Source organism: Bacillus rossius, chromosome 18 (assembly GCF_032445375.1).
Source record: "Bacillus rossius redtenbacheri isolate Brsri chromosome 18, Brsri_v3, whole genome shotgun sequence".
NCBI classification, from domain to species: domain Eukaryota; kingdom Metazoa; phylum Arthropoda; class Insecta; order Phasmatodea; family Bacillidae; genus Bacillus; species Bacillus rossius.
The window spans coordinates 24,120,948-24,143,932 of NC_086345.1; the positions used below are offsets into that span (position 1 = coordinate 24,120,948).

The following is a 22,985-nucleotide window of genomic DNA, read 5'->3' on the forward strand; positions in this document are numbered from 1 at the left end:
CTTTGGTCGGGTGTTTCTCATAGGCCCAGAGTCGGTCATCCAGGTGAGTTGTGAGCCAACAGCAGAGGCATAACTGGGGTATAACGATTTGTATTTTAGCCTATCGCGAAATTAATTCTCGAATTTTTCCGGTCTCTAGAAATCAGACAGTGGGCCTGAGGCCAGAATGTTCGTGTGTGTGTGTGTGTGTGTCTCTCTCTCTTCTCTCTCTTTCTTTTTCTCTCTTTCTCTCTCTCTCTTTCTTTTTCTCTCTTTCTCTCTCTCTCTCTTTTTCTCTCTCTTTCTCTCTCTCTCTCTCTTTCTTTTTCTCTCTTTCTCTCTCTCTTTTTCTCTCTTTCTCTCTCGCTCTCTCTTTTCTCTCTTTCTCTCTCTCTCTCTTTCTTTCTTTCTTTCTTTTCTCTCTCTCTCTCTTTCTTTTTTCTCTCTTTCTCTCTCCTCTCTCTTTCTCTCTTTCTTTTTCTCTTTTCTCTCTCTCTTTCTCTCTCTCTTTCTCTCTTCTCTCTCTTTCTCTCTCTTCTCTTTCTCTCTTTCTCCTTTCTCTCTCTTTTCTCTCTCTTCTCTCTCTCTTTTCTCTCTTTCTCTCTTCTTCTCTCTTTCTCTCTCTTTCTCTCTTTCTCTCTTTCTCTCTTTCTCTCTTCTCTCTTCTCTTCTTTCTCTCTTTCTCTCTTTCTCTCTTTCTCTCTTTCTCTCTCTCTCTCACAACAACTTGTCCAGACTCGACACTGACTGTCACAAAACGGATCAGTCTTAACGAGCTTACTACTTCAAATAGATGCAGCTTCAGCAGTTGCTGCTATAAGAATATTCGGTCACCGTATTTTGTTTATGAAACCTCGAAATTACGCAATTCAGAAGTTATATTTCTTTTTTTTTATTTCGTGCACTAAACTATTTTCAAACTAATAGCCACAAAATAAATTTAAGGTATGAACCCAATAATTAGAGACCGGAAAAATTCGCGGGTTCATTTCGTTATATGCTAAAATTCAAATAATTATACCGTTGTGCTGCTTCTGCTATTGGTTCACTGTTAATATGAAAGACTCTTGGCCAATTAGAGACAATCAATCAAAGAGATATCCAACCACAAGTTACCCACTTGAAACGCCTCATAATTCAGTACCCAATGAACGGGCGCCGTTTGCCCAAGTAGGCGGAGGATCGTGGAATCTATCCTGGAGGTCATTAAACTCACGAATTTTTCCAGTGTCTACTGATTTACGATACCATGCACTTGGCCACTCAACTAAACTGACAATGTAATGAATTGCGAAGAATTCTGAGCAATTAGTGTAGTAATCCCGGTATAACGAAGTAGGTAATTATAAAAATCACTTCCCCCCCCCCTTAACATTATCATTTAAGTTAGTGAAATTTATTCCAGGAGATATATTTTTATTCGGAACATCGATACGCTCGGTGCGTGCACCGATGTTCACGTAAGTGAATATGTACGGGATGATGACGTCACGCGCTGTCGGCTTGTGGGCGTAACAGAAACACGCATGCGCATTGGACATTTTCACTTCTCAAACTTCCGTGGCTCGGTGAGTGCGCACTCGGTTGCAATTCGGTCGCAAAATTAAAATTTCACCCTCAACGCACCTAAAGAACAAACATAAAAAATAAAATGGGTATTTTTACTTATTTGCACGCGTTAGAAGCAGGGGCGTAGCCAGGGGGGGGGGGTTAGGGGTTCAAACACCTTCCCCCCCTTAGCACAAAATCTCTAATTAATTTCTTATTCATCACTCAAACAAATTTCATATTAAAATTAATAAAATGTTTACTATTACTATATTTAAATTTAAGTACCGAAAACTGCTAAAATAGCACTATTTTACACCTTAAAATCCAAATTTTCCTGGGGGAGGACCCCCGGACCCCCCGCTTTAATACGGGGACGACGACATGCTTCTTAACACCCCCCATACACAAATCCTGGCTACGCCACTGGTTAGAAGTAGGTAATACTTACTTGGCGTATTGAAAAAAAAATTAACTTTAATTTGCATGCAAATAATTAATGGAACGTTAAATTAATAAAATTACTGGAGTGACATTTATAAATACGGTCGTTAAAGTATAAACTCAAATTTTTAAAAAAAAAGTATTTAATTTAGTAAAATAATCTAAATAAATTTTTATTGATACTAAAACTCAATAAATATGTAGAATGTTTATTCTAATCTATTAATTTTAACTATTATTTTTTAAATAATAATGTAATAATTTATAATGCAAATAAATTATACATACGGGAACATAACCTCACCAACACTCCTATAAAAACTGCCAGGAGACCACTAAACCCTCCACAGACACTCCCTGCCAGCGAAAATGGAAACTTAAAAACAACCTGACATCGTTATACATACGAGAACATAACCTCACTTGTATAAATACACTTGGAAAAAAAACTCTTGAAAAAAAGTTTAAAAACACATTCCATCACTAATTTTTACAATAGACAAAATAGTTTTATTTATACTGACCAGTATTCAATATCTATCACTAACGCATATGATTTAAAAGCACATGTATATATATATTTTTTTTTCCATTCCGTCTATTTTTTTTGCAAGCTGCGCGCGCATCGTAAAAATTCATTATCCTCAAATTTTTGACTTGATGTAAGCTTTTGGACATACGCCATTGCTAAGCTATGGCGTATGTCCAAAAGCTATTGACCCGAAAAATTCGCAGGTTCATTTCGTGATATGCTGAAATTCAAATAGGCCTAATTAGGGTATACCGTTGCGCTGCTTCTGCTATTGGTTCGCTGTTAATATGTAGGACTCTTGGCCAATTAGAGACAATCAATCAAAGAGGTATCCAACCACAAGTTACCCACTTGAGACGCCTCATAATTCAGCACCCAATGAACAGGCGCCGTTTGCCCAAGTAGGCAGAGGATCGTGTAATCTATCCTGGAGGTCATTGAACTCGCGAATTTTTCCAGTCTCTACCAAAAGCTTACATCAAGTCATGCACTCCCATTGTACAAATCTTTCAAAATTAACCTCAATTTTTTTTATTACGCGCATAAAGAAGCATGACTTCGATAAGTCTAATCGTGTTCTCGGAATTTTCCTCGTAGTTATCAATTATTGTGTTCGTGCTGTTTCCACGTGACCCCATATGATTGCGTGCCAAGAGCAAAAAGTCCCGCTAAAATATCAAGAAGTTTTTTTTTTCGCCGTTAAAAAAAATCATACAATGAAGAGGCAGATTATGTTGGAATGCGCGTTGGGAGTTTAAGTTTTAGCTCGATACAACGTTAATACGAGAATAGTTGCTGATCCGCCTCATATGATAAGAATAGTTGGTTCTCATAAACTATTGTTTTGAATTTATTTGTGAATGTTTAACTGTCTTTGAATGATTCTGGCAATAGAGAATACTGATTTTAAATGATTTCATGAGCATAAGTCATTCTTTGGTTGACAAAACCTACCACAGAAAGTCCCCAATAATGTATATAACAAAGATGAATACGCAAATGCACGAATGACCAATGTTACATGCCTAAATAGCACAGAGAAATCGATTGACTTTTGCTTCTTCTCCGTGTGTTTATGTATTCATCTTTCCTGTACATTCTTGAGGTACATCAATGATAATAAGTATGAACCCGCCAGACACAGAAAAAAAAATCTGTACGTTTATGAAAGGTTTCTTTGGAAACCAGTTGAAAAAGAAATAGTTTGTAATACTACAAGAGAGAAATTGTAACTTTGTTTTTGCATGTATGAGATACGCTTTTCGAGATAATACTAAGTATTTCTTACGAATATAGGTGCATAATTATATATATTTTTTTTCAAGCATATCTTCTTAATTTTAACCCCTTGAAAAATTATCCGAATATTCAATAAATTGATTTTATTAGGTTTTAATAATATTTATTAATAGGCACAGTTAATATTGAAAAGCTATTTAAGGAACGGTTTGAATGGTATTGGAAAAGCATAAATTTCCGTGCAGAATAGGAACCCAGTAGGAATACAGTTGTTTTCATGTAAACTTACAAACGTACAAATATCTGTCATTTTATGAGAATATTTCCGTTTTATTTACAAACTATTCTTATAGTTAGTGCATGGAAATATTTTTAATGTTTCACTTAGTTGAAAATTCATTTTCTAATAAGCTTATTGATTCGGTAATAATGGAAAGTAAAATTTAATATAATTTGTGTGTGTAGTGGAATAAAGCAGGCGTTGTTCTGTATAGATTAACGCATGCAGTCACGAGTGAGTTTTTTTTTTTGTTGTATTTAAACTAAGGCTTCAGGTGGTATGAATTATTCACAGGACCGTAACGATTCAAATCAGCAGCTATTTCGCCAAATTACTGTTCGCAATTTTCGTGAATTGCGTGCGCATCATAAATGCGACGAAAATCGAAGTGAACGCTGGCGTTTTATATTTAGGCAGTTCACAGCTGATGACACAGAATGCATAAATGGAATCTCTGAATTATTTAACACTTGAAATTAACGGCGTCTTTAGGCTTTGTTAAGAACTGAGCGTTTTCAGCGTGATTAATTTAGCAGTTCGAAAGCCTTTAAGTGTATCTTCTACTGTAATAGTTTGTGATAAAAAAAAAAGTATTCATTGGAAGTAATGCCTAAGTGTCCTATCTTTGGGGACCGCCTAAAAGAGCACAGTTGCAATTTAATGTGTTTGAAATCCTTACTTAAAGAATAAACTAACAGCTTAAGTTCTATGCAATGTTTCATGAAAAATGCACACATTTTCGCCGACAGAGAAATGGTAACTTTCAGAACGTTACACATATTAAAAAAAAAATTCTAAGACATAAGTGTGCGAAATGACAGCTTTTTCGTACTTTAATCTATATTTTAAAAATGTGAGCTAGTATTTTAATACTCGCTAGAGATGTGTAATACCTAACCTCGGGAAAGAGATAATTCGAGTGTTCTCATGTTGCAAATACACTTAAAATACAAAACTCGGACACTAAATTTAACGTGGAATTATTTAGAAAAATACCAAACGTGAAATATACGCACCCACCACTAGAAATAGCTGCCAGAGCAGCTACGTTTACTATTTAATCATTTGTTTATCAAACAGAAATTTTAATCTACAAAATTATGCTGCTCCGATAAAAACGAAAAAAGAATTGAAAAAAATATATATTTCTAAACTACCAGCTTTGGCTTGATGTAAGTTTTTGGACGTACGCCATTGCTAAGAACTTTTTCTGTTGAAGAAAAACTAATAAATAAAATAAATAAATAAAAATACTCAAAAAAGACAAAAAAAAAACAACACAAAATTAAGCAAACAATTGCTGTTGTCAACAAGGATATGAACACCACAAAATATTCCGAAACAGGAATATGGTCAACAAACAAAGAAAAATGTACTAAGAGAACGAAAAAAAAACACAAATGATGACAACACAAAAATATTGAACCCAAAATAATTCAGCACAACAGTTGAAACGAGACAAAAACACGACAAAACGAAAAGACAAACAAATACAATAGTTTTACCAAAACAGAAACAAGCTTGTTGACAACAGCAATTGTTTGCTTAATTTTGTGTTTTTTTTGTTTGTTTTTTTTGTCTTTTTTGAGTATTTTTATTTATTTATTTTATTTATTAGTTTTTCTTCAACAGAAAAAGTTCTTAGCAATGGCGTACGTCCAAAAACTTACACCAAGTCATGGACTCCCATTGCACAAATCTTTTAAAGATAATACCAGCTTTGGACCTGATTTTGACAATATATTTTATTAAAATACTGCCCTTCTTATTAAAAATCATTAAACTGTTAGTACTATAAAGTTTTCTGTTAAGTTTCTTGTCTTCTGGGTTGCAGCCGCGTCCAAGGCGATTATATCACCGACGTTTCGGCGACATTGCAGTTTGCTATCATCAGGATAGGTTACCTACTGAGATTATTACAAGTTCCCCTGCCTTTTAATACTCTCGCCTGATAGTAGGGTGTTTCCCGATTGTCTGTAGACTAGTTGTGAGCCAATTACAGCCTTCCTTTCGTCTGGTTGGCCTGTTTGTTTTGACCAATCGGAGCTGGGCTTCTGTGATTGGCTGGGGGGTGCTGGCCAATCACTGGCCTCTTCTCTTCTGATGGGCTGGGCCAATTTATGGTCAATATTTTTATCCACAGTTTCGTCATATGTTTTATTTATATCCTGTACAACTTTATATTGCATAGTGTTGATGAGTAGGGACACCTGTATTTCGCGAATACATTTTCGTGTCTAGGTACATCGCAAAAAACACCGTAGTTTTTTCCTTGTGGTTATTGGCTGTGGTCGGCGAGAGGTGTTTTCCCGCACTTGACAGGGCAAATGGGAATGCGGATACAGTACTGCTGCACGCACACGATTCGCCATTACTCTAAGAAAAAGCTACATTGTTTTGTGACATACCTTGACACGGAATGTATTCGCGAAATACAGGTGTACCTATTGATGAGTATTTTAGATACATTCTGTGCAACTCGATGGTATACTCCGTGCCTACGGTGTTGAAGTGTCTTTTTCATAATATCCTGTACAAATGGATGGTCAATACTTATAGACCAGAAAAATTCGCGTGTTCAATGACCTGTAGGATGAACTCCATAGTTCTACGTACACTCGGTCAAATGCCACCCACTCATTGGCTGCTGTCTTGTGAGACGTTCCAGCGTAGCATCCTGTGATTCGATAAAGCTTTCGTTGGGTGTTTCTCATTGGCCCAGAGTCATCCATGTGAGTTGTGAACCAATAGCAGAGGCAGCACTGAGGTATAACGATTTGTATTTTAGCCTACCGCGAAATGAACCCGCGAATTTTTCCGGTCTCTAGTTATAAGTTAAAACACTGTAGCATCGCCTGTGTTTCGTGATTGGGTGAATTTCTCTAAGGCGCATGTCGATTGTTACAACACCAATCACAGTAATTCAGTGCGGAAGCAAACGCGTCCTAAGTGGCTCGGTCAAAAAAAGAAACGACTTCTCTCGCAGACGGCCGCCAATCACAAGGAAGAAACCTCTGGTGCGGGTTTACCTTGTTGCAATCTAATAGGCGTTCAGATTTATACGTGAAAATTGCCTGCCCCTATCAATACTGTATCAACAGTTTCGTCGTGTGTTGTAGTCACATTCAGTACAACTCGATAGTACAATATGTACACACAATGCTGACGTGTGTGTTGGATACATCCTGTACAACTCGATATACCCTCTGTACCCACAGTGCTGACTTGTTTTTTAGATAAATTATGTACAACTTGATGGTACACTCTGTAGTCACGCAATTTATTTATGTTTTAGATACAAATTATACAAATTGATGATACACTGCGTACAAACAGCTGACGTGGGATTTACACTGTGAAAAAGTGTATAATTTTACACTAAATGTATGCGGCAGCAACGTCATCGCTGAAGTTAGTGTGATTTAACACCTACATGCATAGCGGTATTCTTACTCTTATGCTACAAAAGCAATGATATGGTCTGATAAATATGTTATAACTAGAGACCAGAAAAATTCGCGGGTTCAATGACCTTCAGGATAGACTCCAATATCCTCTACACACTCGGGCAAATGCCAACTGTTCATTGGCTGCTGACTTGTGAGTCGTCACGACTGGGTGGCCTGTGATTCGACACTTCTATGAGTGAGGGTTTCTAATTGTCCCTCAGTCCTCCAGATTAACAGTGATACAATGGCAGAAGCAGCACTAAGGCATAATTATTTGAATTTTAGCATAGCACTAAATGAACCGGCGAATTTTTCTGGTCTCTAGTCATAACCATTTGTATCTTTTAACTCCGTGATGTATAAATTTATTATGTATGCATGCATGTGTATATTTATCACAATTGTCGGTTAAATTCACTACATCGTTGAATGTATTACGTTTTTTTTTTTTTCAAAAATATTTTATATATTATTCCTTATAGCTGTTACAGAACAGTGAGTATTTTAGAGCGGTTTTTTTTAATAATTAGAGTTAACAGCTTAGCATCTTAACCCTGTGAAAAATATTTTGCAGTTTTACATAACGTATGTGTGTACAAACAAGAACAGATCACTGACAGGAAAACGATGACACTGATTTATTTAACACTTGAATGTGTGATTTCATCCAAATGGTGATAAAAACCAGTTAGTAACTAAATGCAACAAAATGTACAATTGCCTCATTTTACCGAAGACTGTAGCATAAATTTAGCTTTCCAGAGAGACATTAGTTTCAAATAACACCGAATTTAATAGTTTTTTTTAATTTAAAAATAACACAGAAGAATTTTAATTGGCTAAACATTTGTGTATGGTTTTTTTTTACGGTAAATTATTATTTTTTGTGTGGATGCACCTGTGTGCAATTCGATGGCGGGGACGCACCACAACGCCGAACGTACAATAACGCCGAAAACCATAACGCCGAATGCCAAATTGACTACAACGCTGACAGCTAGAAAACTGCTGTGTACCACAACGCCGAATTACCACAACGCAGATATACCACAACGCCGATATACCACAACGCCGATATACCACAACGCCGAACGTACTTACAATAACGCCGAATGCCAAATTGACTACAACACCGACAGCTAGAAAACTGCTGTGTACCACAACGCCGAATTACCACAATGCCGGAATACATTAACGCCGAAAAATGTCATTGCAGGACTGCCACAAAGGTTAGGTTATGTAAGGTTAGCACACAAAATCATTCAGTTTTTCATTTTGCTCCTGTGGCCCCAACTCCCCGCAGCTACATTTTTTCGGCGTTACTGATTTCGGCGTTGTGGTACACAGCAGTTTTCTATCTGTCGGCGTTGCGGTCAATTTGGCATTCGGCGTTATTGTACGTTCGGCGTTGTGGTAACGAGGCGACTGAAATGCTGCCCCTTGGAAGGGCAGCCCTTCAGGATTTTTCTGACAGTAGTGTTTTTGAAAGGTTGTCTGAATTGTTGCCCCTTGGAAGGGCAGCCCTTCAGGATTTTTCTGAGAGTAGTGTTTTTGAAAGGTTGTCTGAATTGTTGCCCCTTGGAAGGGCAGCCCTTCAGGATTTTTCTGACAGTAGTGTTTTTGAAAGGTTGTCTGAATTGTTGCCCCTTGGAAGGGCAGCCCTTCAGGATTTTTCTGAGAGTAGTGTTTTTGAAAGGTTGTCTGAATTGTTGCCCCTTGGAAGGGCAGCCCTTCAGGATTTTTCTGACAGTAGTGTTTTTGAAAGGTTGTCTGAATTGTTGCCCCTTGGAAGGGCAGCCCTTCAGGATTTTTCTGACAGTAGTGTTTTTGAAAGGTTGTCTGAATTGTTGCCCCTTGGAAGGGCAGCCCTTCATGAATTTTTTGACAGAGGTTAGTTTGTGAAGTAACCTAACCTAACCTAACCTAACCTAAACTAACCACTGTCAGAAAAATCCTGAAGGGCTGCCCATCCAAGGGGCAACAATTCAACCTTTCAAAAACACTACTGTCAGAAAAATCCTGAAGGGCTGCCCTTCCAAGGGGCAACAATTAAGCTTCCCCCGTGGTAACGACCCCTCGATGTCACACGCTTTTTTTTCCACGGTGTTGAAGCGTGTTTCAGATGCATCCTAGAGAATCTGCGGTAGACACTCACCTGTCCAGGTGAAAAGCCGCAATCTCGGCATTGTGACGCTCGAAATCCGTGAAGTAGAAGTGATTAGGCAGCGTTTGTTGCTCCCTAGGGAACCTGCGAACAGGAAAAAAAAAAGTCGGTTTACAGACGATAGTTTAACGTGACAACGTCATAACAAAACATTGATGAAATGATTGCATAATTTTATGAATAAAATTGAATCAATTTTTATTGAATTATCACTATTTTGTATGGATACAAAGAAGGGGTGAAATTAAATCTACAATTTAATTGATAAATTTATTTTTATTTTGCACTCATTAATTCAAATATGTTTATCGCTTTAACGAAGATATTATTTTAACTATAACTTTTATACATGTTTGCTATTTTAACTTCTTCCAATCAGTGTTGTTCTGTTAAGGATAGGACGATGATAGGAAAAGTAGGAAACGAATGGGAGTGTTTCCAAGTTTAATGTGCCTCGAAAAAGTCAAATCGATGGTTGTTCCAATCGAGTGGAAGAGAGATAGATGCGGCGCAAGCGTACAATGAGCGTAACGGGACACAGCGTAACGGGAAAATGTGCGTAACGGGACAATGAGTCATCCTTTTTTCGTGCGTGCAGCCGGCGATCATTGATTTATTAGATGTTGTCACGTCAAAAAATGCTGTTCTTTCACAATATATAGGTGTTTGTGTGTGTGTGTATATATATATATATATATATATATATATATATATATATATATATATATATATTTAACACAGTTACCGAGAGATAGTTTGTAATATTATAATAAATATACTCGAACTTTGTACAGCAGATGGCTATGGTTATGTTTGAATGTATGAAATATACTGTTTTCGAGATAATACTGAGTATTTCTTACGAAAAATTAGCTATTTATTTTTTAATCGATGTTTCATTTAAGCACAATTTAAAAAAAAAATAAAACCATGGAAAAGATAATTAAATATTCAACCATTTGATTTGCTTTTGTTGTATCGTGCATATTATGTGCGCCGTTAATACTGGAAAACTAGTCAGGAAATGGTTAAAAAAAAATTTAAAAAAAAAATTGTAACTATTGAAGGTGCTAGGACAAAAGAAAGAGTGAATTTCAAGATACGTATCCAAACCCAGGATTACTGCGAACACTTATTTTCTAGGGATAAAGTTTTTTTTTACGTAAAAATGTACAAATTAACGAATTTTTGCGATAACACGCAGTCTGTAAGTTATCCGCTAGCCGTCTCGTCTATACAGAGAGACCAAAAACCATTAGAACGGACAAGGGAAAAAAAATTGCATGGTTCATGCTGCGATAGGCTAAAGTTAAAACAGTTAACACATCCTTGCTTTTTCTTCTTCTGTTGGCTCACAGCTAGAGACCGGAAAAATTCGCAGATTCATTCGGCGATAGGCTAGTATTCAAATACATATACCTTTATAATGATTTTGCTATTGGCTTACTGTTCATCTGAACGAATCTCAGCCAATCATAAACCCTCAACCAAAGAAGGATCGAATCACAGACAAACCAGCTGAGACGACTTACAAGTCGGCAGCCGATGAAATTGCGTTATTTTTCCCGAGTGTACAGGGGTATGTGCAGTCTATCCTGAAGGCCATCGAAACCGCGAATTTTCGCAGGTCTATACCAATGACTTGCGAACCGGAAACGAGATGTGACACGGCGCTTTGTCATGATGGATGAGAAAAGGGGGGGGGGGGGGGGAAGCCATTCACCCATTCACCCATTTTTGGTCTCCCGTTTCGCAAACACAAAAACTTAATGTATAAAACACTTGCAATCTTGCACGCTTGCAATATTGCACACTCACACACTTGCATACTAGCCCACTTGCTACTTGCACACTTGCATTATTGCACACTTGTTACTTGCACACTTGCACACTTGAATACTTGCATACCTGCCTACTTGCATACCTGCACACTTGCATACCTGCCTACTTGCATACCTGCCTACTTGCATACCTGCACACTTGCATACCTGCACACTTGCATACCTGCACACTTGCATACCTGCACACTTGCATAATTGTATAATTGCACACTTGAATACTTGCACACTTGCACACTTGAATACTTGCATACCTGCACACTTGCATACCTGCACACTTGCATAATTGTATAATTGCACACTTGTTACTTGAATACCCTGCACACTTGCATTCTTGCATAAATGTACACACTTGCACACTTGCTACCGGCATGAGACTACACGCCGCTTCAGTGCCTGGCGCGTAGGGGCGAAGATGAGTGCGAGGCGCGAGCCGGCGTGACCCTTAGCGACCCGGCGCTCCTGGTCTTGACCGCGCGGGGTCGTCCCGCCGCGACCAATCAGGCGGCCGAGAACCAATCACCCGAGCGGGAGGAGAGCGCTGATTGGCTAAGTGGCGGGTTCCCGCTCCCGAGGGCAGGTCGGAGGCCGGCAGCTCGCTTCAGCACGGAATTTCAAGTCGGAGACGTGTTAAGGCGGTGCCTCCAATTTCAGATCATGATTTTATATTTATATTAATCACTGATCAATAGAGACCGGAAAAAAAATTCGCGGGTTCAATGACCTCCAGGATAGACTCCAATATCCTCTACACACTCGGGAAAATGCCAACTGTTCATTGGCTGCTGACTTGTGAGTCGTCACGACTGGGTGGCCTGTGATTCGACACTTCTACGAGTGAGGGTCTCTAATTGGCCCTCAGTCCTCCAGATTAACAGTGAACCAATGACAGAAGCAGCACTAAGGTATAATTATTTGAATTTTAGCATAGCACGTAATGAACCCGCGAATTTTTCAGGTCTCTACTGATCAACATTTAGACTTTTTCAATTCTTTAACTTTCACAAAATGAAAAATTTATGTACAGCGCATACTTTTTTGCATAATTAGCTGCCAAAGTTTCATTTTTTAACGTTTTTGGGATTGTACAAATAAGGAAATTTAATTTATCGCAGAACTGAAACTTTTCTAGGTTTAACTGCAATGCCACTGGCTACTTCATGATATGGTTTGCATTTCTATCTCAAAAACTCATTTCATGTTTCTTGGCTGCAAAATCGTAACAAATTTGAGAATTTTGAAATGCCTAAGTAAAATTAAATAATATTTGCTGGAAGAAATTCAAAACCATTTCTTGAAGTAGCCAGTGGCATTGCAGTTAAAGCTAGAAAAGTTTCAGTTCTGCAATAAATTAAATTCTCTTTATTTGTACAACCAAAAAACGTTAATAATGTAACTTTGGCAGCTAATTATGCAAAAAGTATGCGCTGCATATATTTTTTTTTCATTTCGTGAAAGTTAAACAATTTATTGAAAAAGTCTACAAGTTTATCTGTAATTACTGTAAATATAAAATCTTGACCTGAAATGGGAGGCGCCCCTCAACACACGGGGACCCAGAAACTTAAGAGTTTCGTCTGGTCTCGGGGTGGAATTCAAAGTCATAGGTAGCGGCATGCATATTTCGCGAAAAGATTTTCCGAGACCAGCTGAAAGTTAAAGCACTGTAGCGTCGTTTGTGCTTCGTGATTAGTAGAGACCGGAAAAAATTCGCGGATTCATTTCGCGATACGCTAAAATTCAAATACACGTACCTTTAAGTTGCTTTCGTTATTGGTTCACTGTTCATCTGGACGACTCTGGGCCAATGCAACAACACTCAATTAAAGAAGTATCCTATCACCAGCAAACTTAGTTGAGACGACTCACAAGTCAGCAGCCAATGAAAAGGCGGGTATTTACCCGAGTATACTGAGGACTGTGCAGTCTATCTTGAAGGTCATCGAAACCGCGAAATTTTCCAGTCACTGATTAGGTGAGTATCTCTCGGGCACATGTCGATTGTCCCAACACCAATCACAGTGATCCAGTGCGGAAGCAAATACGTCCTGAGTGGCTCAGGTCGAACAAGGCAACGCCTTCTCTCGCAGACGGCCCGCCAATCACAAGGGAGAAACCGCTGGTGGCGGGTTTAACTTGTTGCAGTCCAACATGCGCTCATATTTATTCGCTAAAAATGCCTGCCCCTATTCATAAGTGTGCTCAACCCATGTTTGGATTCCCACCAGGAGTTTTTTTTTTAGTACCTTTTTGATATAGTTTAATTGGCACCAACTGATTCGCTTGCCATGAAGATCCGAGGGGGGGGGGTGGAAGTGGTCCCAAATCGCTTAATTTTTTTAAAAAATTGGTAGTTAATACATAGAATCCCTGTACTAAATTTCACTGCAGTAGACCTCACCGTCTTTCTGCTACGCGAACGACATACAGAAGAACTCTCTATTTTTTTAAATAGAGATGTATCCATAGGGACTGGAAAAATTCGCGGTTTCGATGACCTCCAAGATAGACTGCAAAGTCCTCAGTATACTCGGAAAAATACCGCCTTTTCATTGGCAGCTGACTTGTAAGTCGTCTCAAATAAGTTTGCTGGTGATAGGATACTTCTTTAATTGAGTGTTGTCCATTGGCCCAGAGTCTTCCAGATGAACAGTGAACCAATAACGAAAGCAGCTTAAAGGTAGGTACGTGTATTTGAATTTTAGCGTATCGCGAAATGAATCGGCGAATTTGTCCGGTCTCTACGTATCCATTTTTAGTGAAAAATGAATTTACCAGTTTATTTTGCGTTTGCAATACACACATAAAAATCCTGACCTATTTTTTTTTCTTACGCAAGATCCAACGATCAGAATTTTTTTTTTTAATTTGCTATGTTTTCATCCAAGCATTTTTTTGAAACTTGAATCTTTGGTTGGATGAAAGCAGTATAAAAATAATATAAGCGCAACAAGTGAGTGTGTAACTGTATAGCAACAAGTAGTTCAATTCAAATATCATATCGCAATTGCATGAAAAGGGAGTTTTATTTATCCTGTTGTGTAACGCAGCACCGATGTGCAAGAGAGACGGGAAGGAAAAATGAAGCGGCTTTATACGCACCGGCTACATTTGCTACTACAGTTACTCCATTGGCTGGTCTCTCGGCCACTCTACAATTACCAGCCAATTACCGCTCTCGGCCGGCGGCAAACGAAAGCGTTCGTGACCTGCGGCTACAGTGAAAAATAAAAAATATATAAAGTCCTTATTACCGACTGCAGGGTGAAACCAATTTTTTTTTAATGTAAAAACTTCTATAGGAAGGTTTGGATAGGGAGTAAATTCATGTAAGTCGTCATTGACATGGTCACGTGACGTGTTATTTTTTTTTTTATATTTCAAAGGATAAAACGTAATTTATTCTAATTTTAAAGATACAAGTTATTAATTTTTATCTTTATTTTCCAAGGAAATTTTAACGTTATTGTGTGGTACGTATTGCGAGTATTGGATATTTTTTTTAAGTTGGTAGTTAAGTTGAGCTTACGTTTTTTTTTCTTTTGTTTATTTATTTACGATGTTAATTTCTTCAAATGTCAGGTTATTCATTTATTAGAGATGATGTTGATTATTTGTAGATTTATGTTAATATTTTTTTTATTCTTTCAATGAAAAAAAAACCTTAATTTCTTCTAGTTTTAAAGTTATTATTGGTAGGGGCAAAACATATGGGTTCGCGTCACCGACATGCTAGCGATATAATCTTTATATATATATTTCTTGTGTGCGTGTGTATGTCACTGAACTCCTCCTAGACGGCTGGACCGATTGTGATGAAATTTTTTGTGTGAGTTCACGGGGATTCGAGGATGGTTTAGATTCACATTTTGGTCCACTGGAAAATGTTTATTTAATTAATTTTTTATTTATAAATTGTTGTTGATCTTTGAATGGTTTAGGTTTACAGTATATATATGTGTGTGTTGTGTATTTATTTATGTGTTGTTGTTAATCTTTGGATGGATTTTATGAATTGTTATTACATTAAAATTAAAATATAATTGGTTATTGAGATTATTATATTATTATTTATTGAAATAACATTTTAAAGTGTAATTAAAAATATAGGTGCAAATTTGTGAGGTGCAGTATTGAAGTGAGTATTTTACATGATTTTTCGTGATTTTAATTATGTATACACGTGAATTCAATACCAATCAACTTAACCTCCAAATTTAAATTGTCAGTTCTCATTTTATTCTACATATTAAAATGTAATAAAAAATATACATTGTGCAAAATATGTAAGGTGCAGTATCAAAGTGAGTATTTAACACGATTTTTCATTACTTTTAATTATGTATAGACGTGCATTCAATAACAATCAACTTAACCTACAATTTTAAATTGTTAGTTCTCATTTTATTCTATGCAACTTATGACGTATTGATGTCTCTTTGAAAATAAAAATATATGTTTGTAAAATAAATTATAACATTATAACATTTATAGTATCTTATAGTAATTATAGTAATTTCAGTTCGACCCGGCAGATGACGCTGCGATTAGATTCAGGGAAATTTCCTGTAAATTTTCGAATTTAAAACGTTTGAACAGAACATGGCAACGGGCATCGCTTTGATTTCTTTTTCCATTCGAGGCGCTGCAGTGGTGTACCCGTAAGTAGGGGCATATAAAATGAGCGGCGCAAGAGTGATCTGCCTGCAGACTGCCGAAGCGAAGTACGGGTACATCAGTTTTATGTTGCGTGCTCGAGAGTCTGGAAACCATCGGTGCTATTCGTTTTCTCTCCGATACATTAAAAAACATTGTAATAAATTAATTGCCATGGTATTTAATTTATTATTACTGTAAATGTGATATTTGGTGTTCTTTTCCCTGTAGTATAGCCGTGCGAAGCCGGGTCGGGCAGCTAGTAACAAAATAATTTTCTTGCGTACATTTGACGTAGAAATGATTTCATATTACACATTTAAAAACAAAATTTTAAGTTTTCACTTCTATCGACAGTCCCCATGACTGACTTTTAGTTTTTTTTTTACTTTCCCAGGATATGAACACTAGTCTACGAATTTTGTAACACCACTAACAAACACTTCGTGAGAGGATCTGGGTTGGGGGGGGGGGGGGATAATTACTTTTAACATTTTGGAAACTTCTGGCAAATTCCATAAAATTCTTGAACGTTCCGAAAACTTAATGAAACAGTAATTCAGTGTTTTTTTTTTTAAAGATATTCTTAAATGAATGTTCAGACATTTTCGCATACTCCATGCAGATTATATAAAGCTGATGCGTTCCAATTCATTCAATACAAAATTATTGTAAAAATAATCCTTTTGAACATATGTTTTTTTATACTAATCTAAGGAAGTATAACAAATTAAAAATGATGCAATATTTAACATATTCAGGAAGTTGTTATTTTTCAATTTATAACTCCTTTTTTTCTTAGACAGAATTTGAAAATTAAAGAACTCAACGAAGATTTTCCATCATGTAATTTTATGTATCAGTTCCCAAGAAGTTTTTACAAAGTTACGGCACTTAAAATGTAAATATTTTTTTACAAAAAAGGTTTTGAGATATAGGAACAATGAAATAAAAATAATTAGATATTTTCTGTAAGTCTCACCATCGTGAATTCTTTGTGGTTAGAGCAAAGACAATTTCTAACCTTCAGCATGAAGTCATTTATTGCTCATAGAATTTTTTTTTTAACCAATTAGCCACTCGGATGACATATTTTTATAGGCTATTCCAAAACGGGGTGTATACTGACAAAAACCAAATTGTGGTGAACTCCACGTGCGTTTTCAGTGAAACGGAGTAAATTATAGGCTACAATTCATTTCTGAGGCCACATTTAAAGTTAAAATTGTTATTGTTCACTATACTACGCAATTGTGCCTTCAAGCACAAAGCGTGTTTCCAACCTGTGTTAAGAAAATAAGAACAAGCAGAGAAAAAGAAAGCAGTATCTGTGTTCACGACAAACGTGTTTCACACCGGAATGTTTCCTAATAAATATAGTTTAAAAAACTAAAGAAACATGCTTTTAAAGATTATGAAACTAAAAAGTAAAAAATAATTTTAAAATTTAATTTATGACAATAGTATATAAGCAATACTAGTATAAATGAGAAAAAAGCTTGAGGCGCTTTGTGCCATATTTTTTGTATATTAAGCACCCCATGCTTTTTTCTCATTTATACTAGTATTGCTTATATACTATTGTCCAAAATTAAGTTTTAAAATTATTTTTTACTTTTTAGTTTGATAATCTTTAAAAGCATGTTTCTTTAGTTTTTTAAACTATATTTATTTTTAACTTTTTAGTTTGATATTCTTTAAAAGCATGTTTTTTTTTAGTTTTTTAAACTATATTTATGTATAATTATCATAGGGAAATGAGTTACCGACACTACCTATTACCATCTGAGATAACTATTTGGAGTTGCAACGTCACAAAGAAATGGTAAAGTCTCTCCAAATCATTTACAGTTAGATGTATGGATATAATCTTAGAATTTACCGGAAAAAAAAAAACATTTTTCTTTCGGTGTGGCCGGGAGTAGAACCCACGATCGCTGAATCCGAAAGCTAACGTCACAGAAGTCGCGCGCCTTAGACCGCTCGGCTAACGAACATAATGAAATTGGTGGGACATTTTACAGTGATGAGCCACTCACTCTTAGTCGAAAGAGTTACAGACGGACAGACAAACAAACATACAGGTGAAGCTAATATAAAGCATGTAAAAACCGGTAAGCTTATTTTTGATCTGTAACATCTTATCTCTCGGTGTACGACATTTGGTGGGAGTAATATCAAAAAATGGAACGAATATCGCGTGAAACGGAAATGTGTAACCACGGTGCTGCCATCTGTGGCGGATGACGCGAACCAAAGTTCACAAAGCCAAAGGTAAACTTTATAGTAGTAACAATTTAATGAATTTGAAGAAAATTGCCAGTATTTTAATACAATACTTTCTAGAAAATCAGTTTTAAAGCTGGGGTTAACAGTCTATTTTCACAAGTCTTTTTTTTTTTTTCGCTTTTATCGGAGCCGTTTCATTATACAATTAACATTTCGCTCGAGATAGCTGCTCCGGCAACGAATTCTAGCGGCGGGTGCGGAAACTACGTGTCATTCGCGTTCAAAAATTTAGTCGAAAACACTATTTGCGTGTATTTATCCTGCTTGGCATTATTAAAAAAAAAAAAAAATCTTCCACAATTTTTGTATTTCAAGTGTACTTCCAAAATGAGTAACACATGAATTTGCTCGTTAACGAGGTTAGATGTTACACATCTCTGGTAGGTACTGAAAAACTCTCATTTGTTGTTTTATGTGCAGTTGTATAATTTTTATGGTCAGATTGTTTCATCGTCAGTGTATAAAACAAAATATTTTTATTTTGTACAAGAAAATATTTAGCTTAACGTTTTGAGACAAACCTTATGAAGATAGTGGCAAAAAAAAACATACATTATATTTTTGCTGACATCAACGAGATTTGACGGCGAGGACGATAAAGCAAACAACACAAATTAATTAACCGACTTTTCAACTATACGTCACTCACTTCACAAACATACACACGTGCGTTCTTCGGTTCGTTGAACACGTAACGGTCACCGCACAAAACGTGCTAACAAGCTGTATTGTACAACACGACCTTTTTTTTTTTTTAAAAAATTAAATATTTCGCTCTTCTTCAAACCTTTCGTCACCGCGAAGACTGGAAAAAAAAAAAAATAATGATTATAATTGGCAACTCATATGGCCAGAAGCTAGAACTTCAAAACAACTGGAAGTCTGTGAAGCCTTTTTTATTTCTTTCTTTCTCTTGCTGCCGCAAATCATTTTTTTTTCTCTCGTGAGACTGAAGGCCCGGGTCAAAAAAAAAAAACTTATGTTAAAATACAACAAAAGGGAACGATTTAAAAGAGAGGCACGGGAATTTCGCGGGTTTATTTGGTCGCAAGCTAGACTGCAAATCTTCGTTCTCCTGTGCTGTGGTCGTGATTGGACCGCAGTTGTTTGGACACGCCCCTCCAAGGCCGTGAGCCACCAATCCCCAGCCAGGAGAGAAGCAAGCGTAACTTTAAATTTTCACCTTCAATTTACGAAGAAAGCTGGTTACAAAATTATCCAAGGATCTTCGTAAATGTATCGTTATCTTTGTGAATTCGTTACTTTGAACGTAAATCCACAAGAATAATTTTGGTATGAAAATAAAACATTCAAAAAATCAGGACAAGTCGCTTAGTAGGTGCAGCAGTCTTCTGTGTGGCTATATTTTTTTTTGGATGGTTACCGTTCATAACTATGGCTAAAAAAAATATCCAGATTACTTCATCTGTAACCAATTTCTCTTCGGATGTGTTTTATGATGTTGATATAATTATTGCTATGGCTTCTCTAATTAATATGTGGCCTCAACCCATGGTCAATCAGTAGTTGGTGACTCAAGCCCGAGATAAAAACAAGTTTTTTTATGAACTAAAAAGTTAAAAAAAATCTTTAAATTTAAGTCATTTGTTTAACAGCTATAAAATGAACTGTAACTCTGTATAACATAATTTTTTCCCATCAACCTTAAAATAAGAATCAAGTAATAAACATAACCATTATTTTAGTGAAATAAAGCGTGGAGTGCTTGATATCAGTTGTCTTAAATTTAAAACCAATAAATAGGAGCAGGCATTTTTCGCGAAAATATCTGAACACTTATTAGACTGCAACAAGGTATACCCCCATCTGTGGTTTCTTCCTTGTGATTGGCGGCCGTCTGCGAGAGAAGTCGTTGCCTTATCTGACCGAGCCACTCTGGACGCGTTTACTTCCGCACTGAATCACTATGATTGGTGGTGTTACAGTTGATATGTACCTGGGAGAAACTAACCCAATCACGAAACACAGACGATGCTATAGTGTTTTAACTTTCATCTAGTCTCGAAATCTTTTCGCGAAATCGGCATGCGCTTACCAATAAACTTTTATTTATGATAGTCATTATGAAAATGAAAGAAGAGGTGTGCCCACATAAGGCATGTGTACGAGAGAAACTCAACCAATCACGAAACAAAGACGAGCAACTAGTCTCAAAATATTTTTTTTTTGCAAAAAAAAAAAGAACTACCTTGAAGTTCGAATTTAAAAAAAAAGAATGAGATTAGATACTGCCAACTGAACCTCGTATTTCCGACGTTAAAATTTTTACGACTAATAGACCCTGTCTGGGCGGAAGAAAAGAGCAAATATACTCCGGCGATAGTAGAGAGAAAGAGAGAGAGGTTAGGGATAAAAAAAAAATTATTTTCACTCATCCATTCCACTCGAAGGATATATATATATATTTTTTTCTTCATCGGAGCTGGCCAAGTGTAGGATCGTAAAGGAATAATGATGTACGTTGTGAAACAATTTCGCCCGACTCCTGGCTGGAAGGTTCGAGCCAGATTAAAAACCGTGTGGCTATATGGTGCGGGAAATGGTGAAAAAGGTGGGAAGGGATTTCGGGGGGAGAGAGAATGGAATGGGATGGAATATGGGGAGGTGATGTACGACAGATGAGCCAAAAGCTTCTCGCCCTATTCATGAGGGGAGGGAAAAGAAGGTATGATTCATAAAGCCATTTTTACTGCGCCAGATTTCCTGCTGCCTCTCTCTTTTCTCCTCTGCACTTAAGCAAAAAAAAAAAAAAAAAAAAAAACATGAGCTAGGCAATGCGAACGACCCGTGCGAAATCGGTTCATAATTTAAATCTTACTGTTAATTTTAGCCAATAATTTTTTTTTTTTCGCGGTATATCCGACATCTGTTGTCAGGATTAGTAAATAATAGAGACCTGCAAAATTCGCGGATTCATTCGGTGATAGGCTAGAATTCAAACACATATACCTCTTAGAAAATTTTACTATTGGCTTACTGTTCATCTGGACGAATCTCAACCAGTTATAAACCCTCAACCAAAGAAGGATCGAATCACAGACAAACCAGCTGAGACGACTTGCAAGTCGGCAGCCAATGAACTTGCGTTATCGAATTTCGCAGGTCTCTAGTAAATAACAATATTAACTACCAGTGACATCTGACCAGAAATATGTAAAAAAAAATTTTTTTTAACATCTAAATTAATTTGGGTTACCTATGTAAAAATTTAAGTAACTTATATTTTTTGTTAATTTAAATTAATTTATGACTTTTTTTATAAATAATAGCATTAATTAATTTTTAAAGCAGGAGTTACACCTCAGCGTTGTAATATCTCTACAAATTATTGTCACGATATGATTAATAAATAAAAACAATTCTATAGTCCCGCGAAAATAGCATCCTAATCTACACTCATTGGTTGTTGCGTCATGAGTCTGTAACATAAATAGAATATATACATTTCGCTTCCATTAATTAATTAAATTATTTATTAATAGCCTTATTTTAAGGTACACGCAAAATAAACCTCATAAATATTATAGCCTACACATGCCAAAAATTGTCACAAATACATTTGAATAAAAAATTAACTAACATGTCAGAACAAATATGAAAATAACAAATAATTAGCATATAAGATACACTTGAGCTACCTAAAGTATAATATATTATAGGCATATTATAAAAAGGCCTTCTTTTTTAAAATTTATTACACGTACATTCACACATATTCAATCACACATATCTGATGCCACAGCTAAACAATGCACACGATCATCACTATGTTCTAAAAATCGGCGGTAAAATATTGAGCATGCGACCTACTGTTATTGTTATATTTTTAATTGTGCAACCAATTTTAACTTCGCTCTATTATCTAGCTACACCACCTGCTTAGCCCGATTGTCTAGCTCAATAACTGCTAGCAATTGTTTGCTTTTGCTATACCTTTTATACAAAAAAAACTACTTGAGCTCTAAGTTTTAAATTCAACACAGTATTATATTTAAATATTTATATGTGCTATCTATAATTATTTTTACAAAAAAATCTGTATAACATAAATTTATTTCTAATATTACCTACGTATGTAGCAATTTATTGCATTTTGTAACATCTTTTATAAAAAAAACTCTACTAAACTTTTTCCCCTAGATTAAAAAATCAGAATTATTTTGTCAATATTTTTAACTGATACTAATACTCAAAAATAATACTTACGTTTGGAATGATGATTAAAAAGGGGGGGAAATATTGTTGTAAACATAATAATCGTGTGCGTTCTAAACAGCGAATTTCGAGTTTATTTTAATAATTATAAATTTATTTAATAAAAACGGAAAATTATTTATAATTTTTTATTTAAAGTTATGGAAATAAAAGAATTACATAAGATTTTGTTTTTTTAATCTGAGAAAAAATTATCTGCTTCAATAAACTGCGGATTGTTAATCGAAGATAAAAGACCTTCACAACATACATGATCATCCCTTCATAACCTTGTCAGTCATCCAACACACGACAAATCATCCCTCACGAAAAAAAATATATACATAAAATC

The 22,985-nt window shown here is 36.1% G+C and overlaps 1 protein-coding gene across 1 annotated transcript in view; it reads right to left on the reverse strand.

Moving 5' to 3' along the window:
- LOC134541255 (extracellular serine/threonine protein CG31145) overlaps positions 1–22,985 on the reverse strand; it is a 373,303-nt gene that overhangs the window by 94,790 nt on the left and 255,528 nt on the right. Inside the window, exon 4 of the mRNA XM_063384532.1 lies at positions 9,627–9,719. Within this exon, the coding sequence (XP_063240602.1) occupies positions 9,627–9,719 (93 nt within the window). The remainder of the gene's footprint in view (positions 1–9,626; positions 9,720–22,985) is intronic.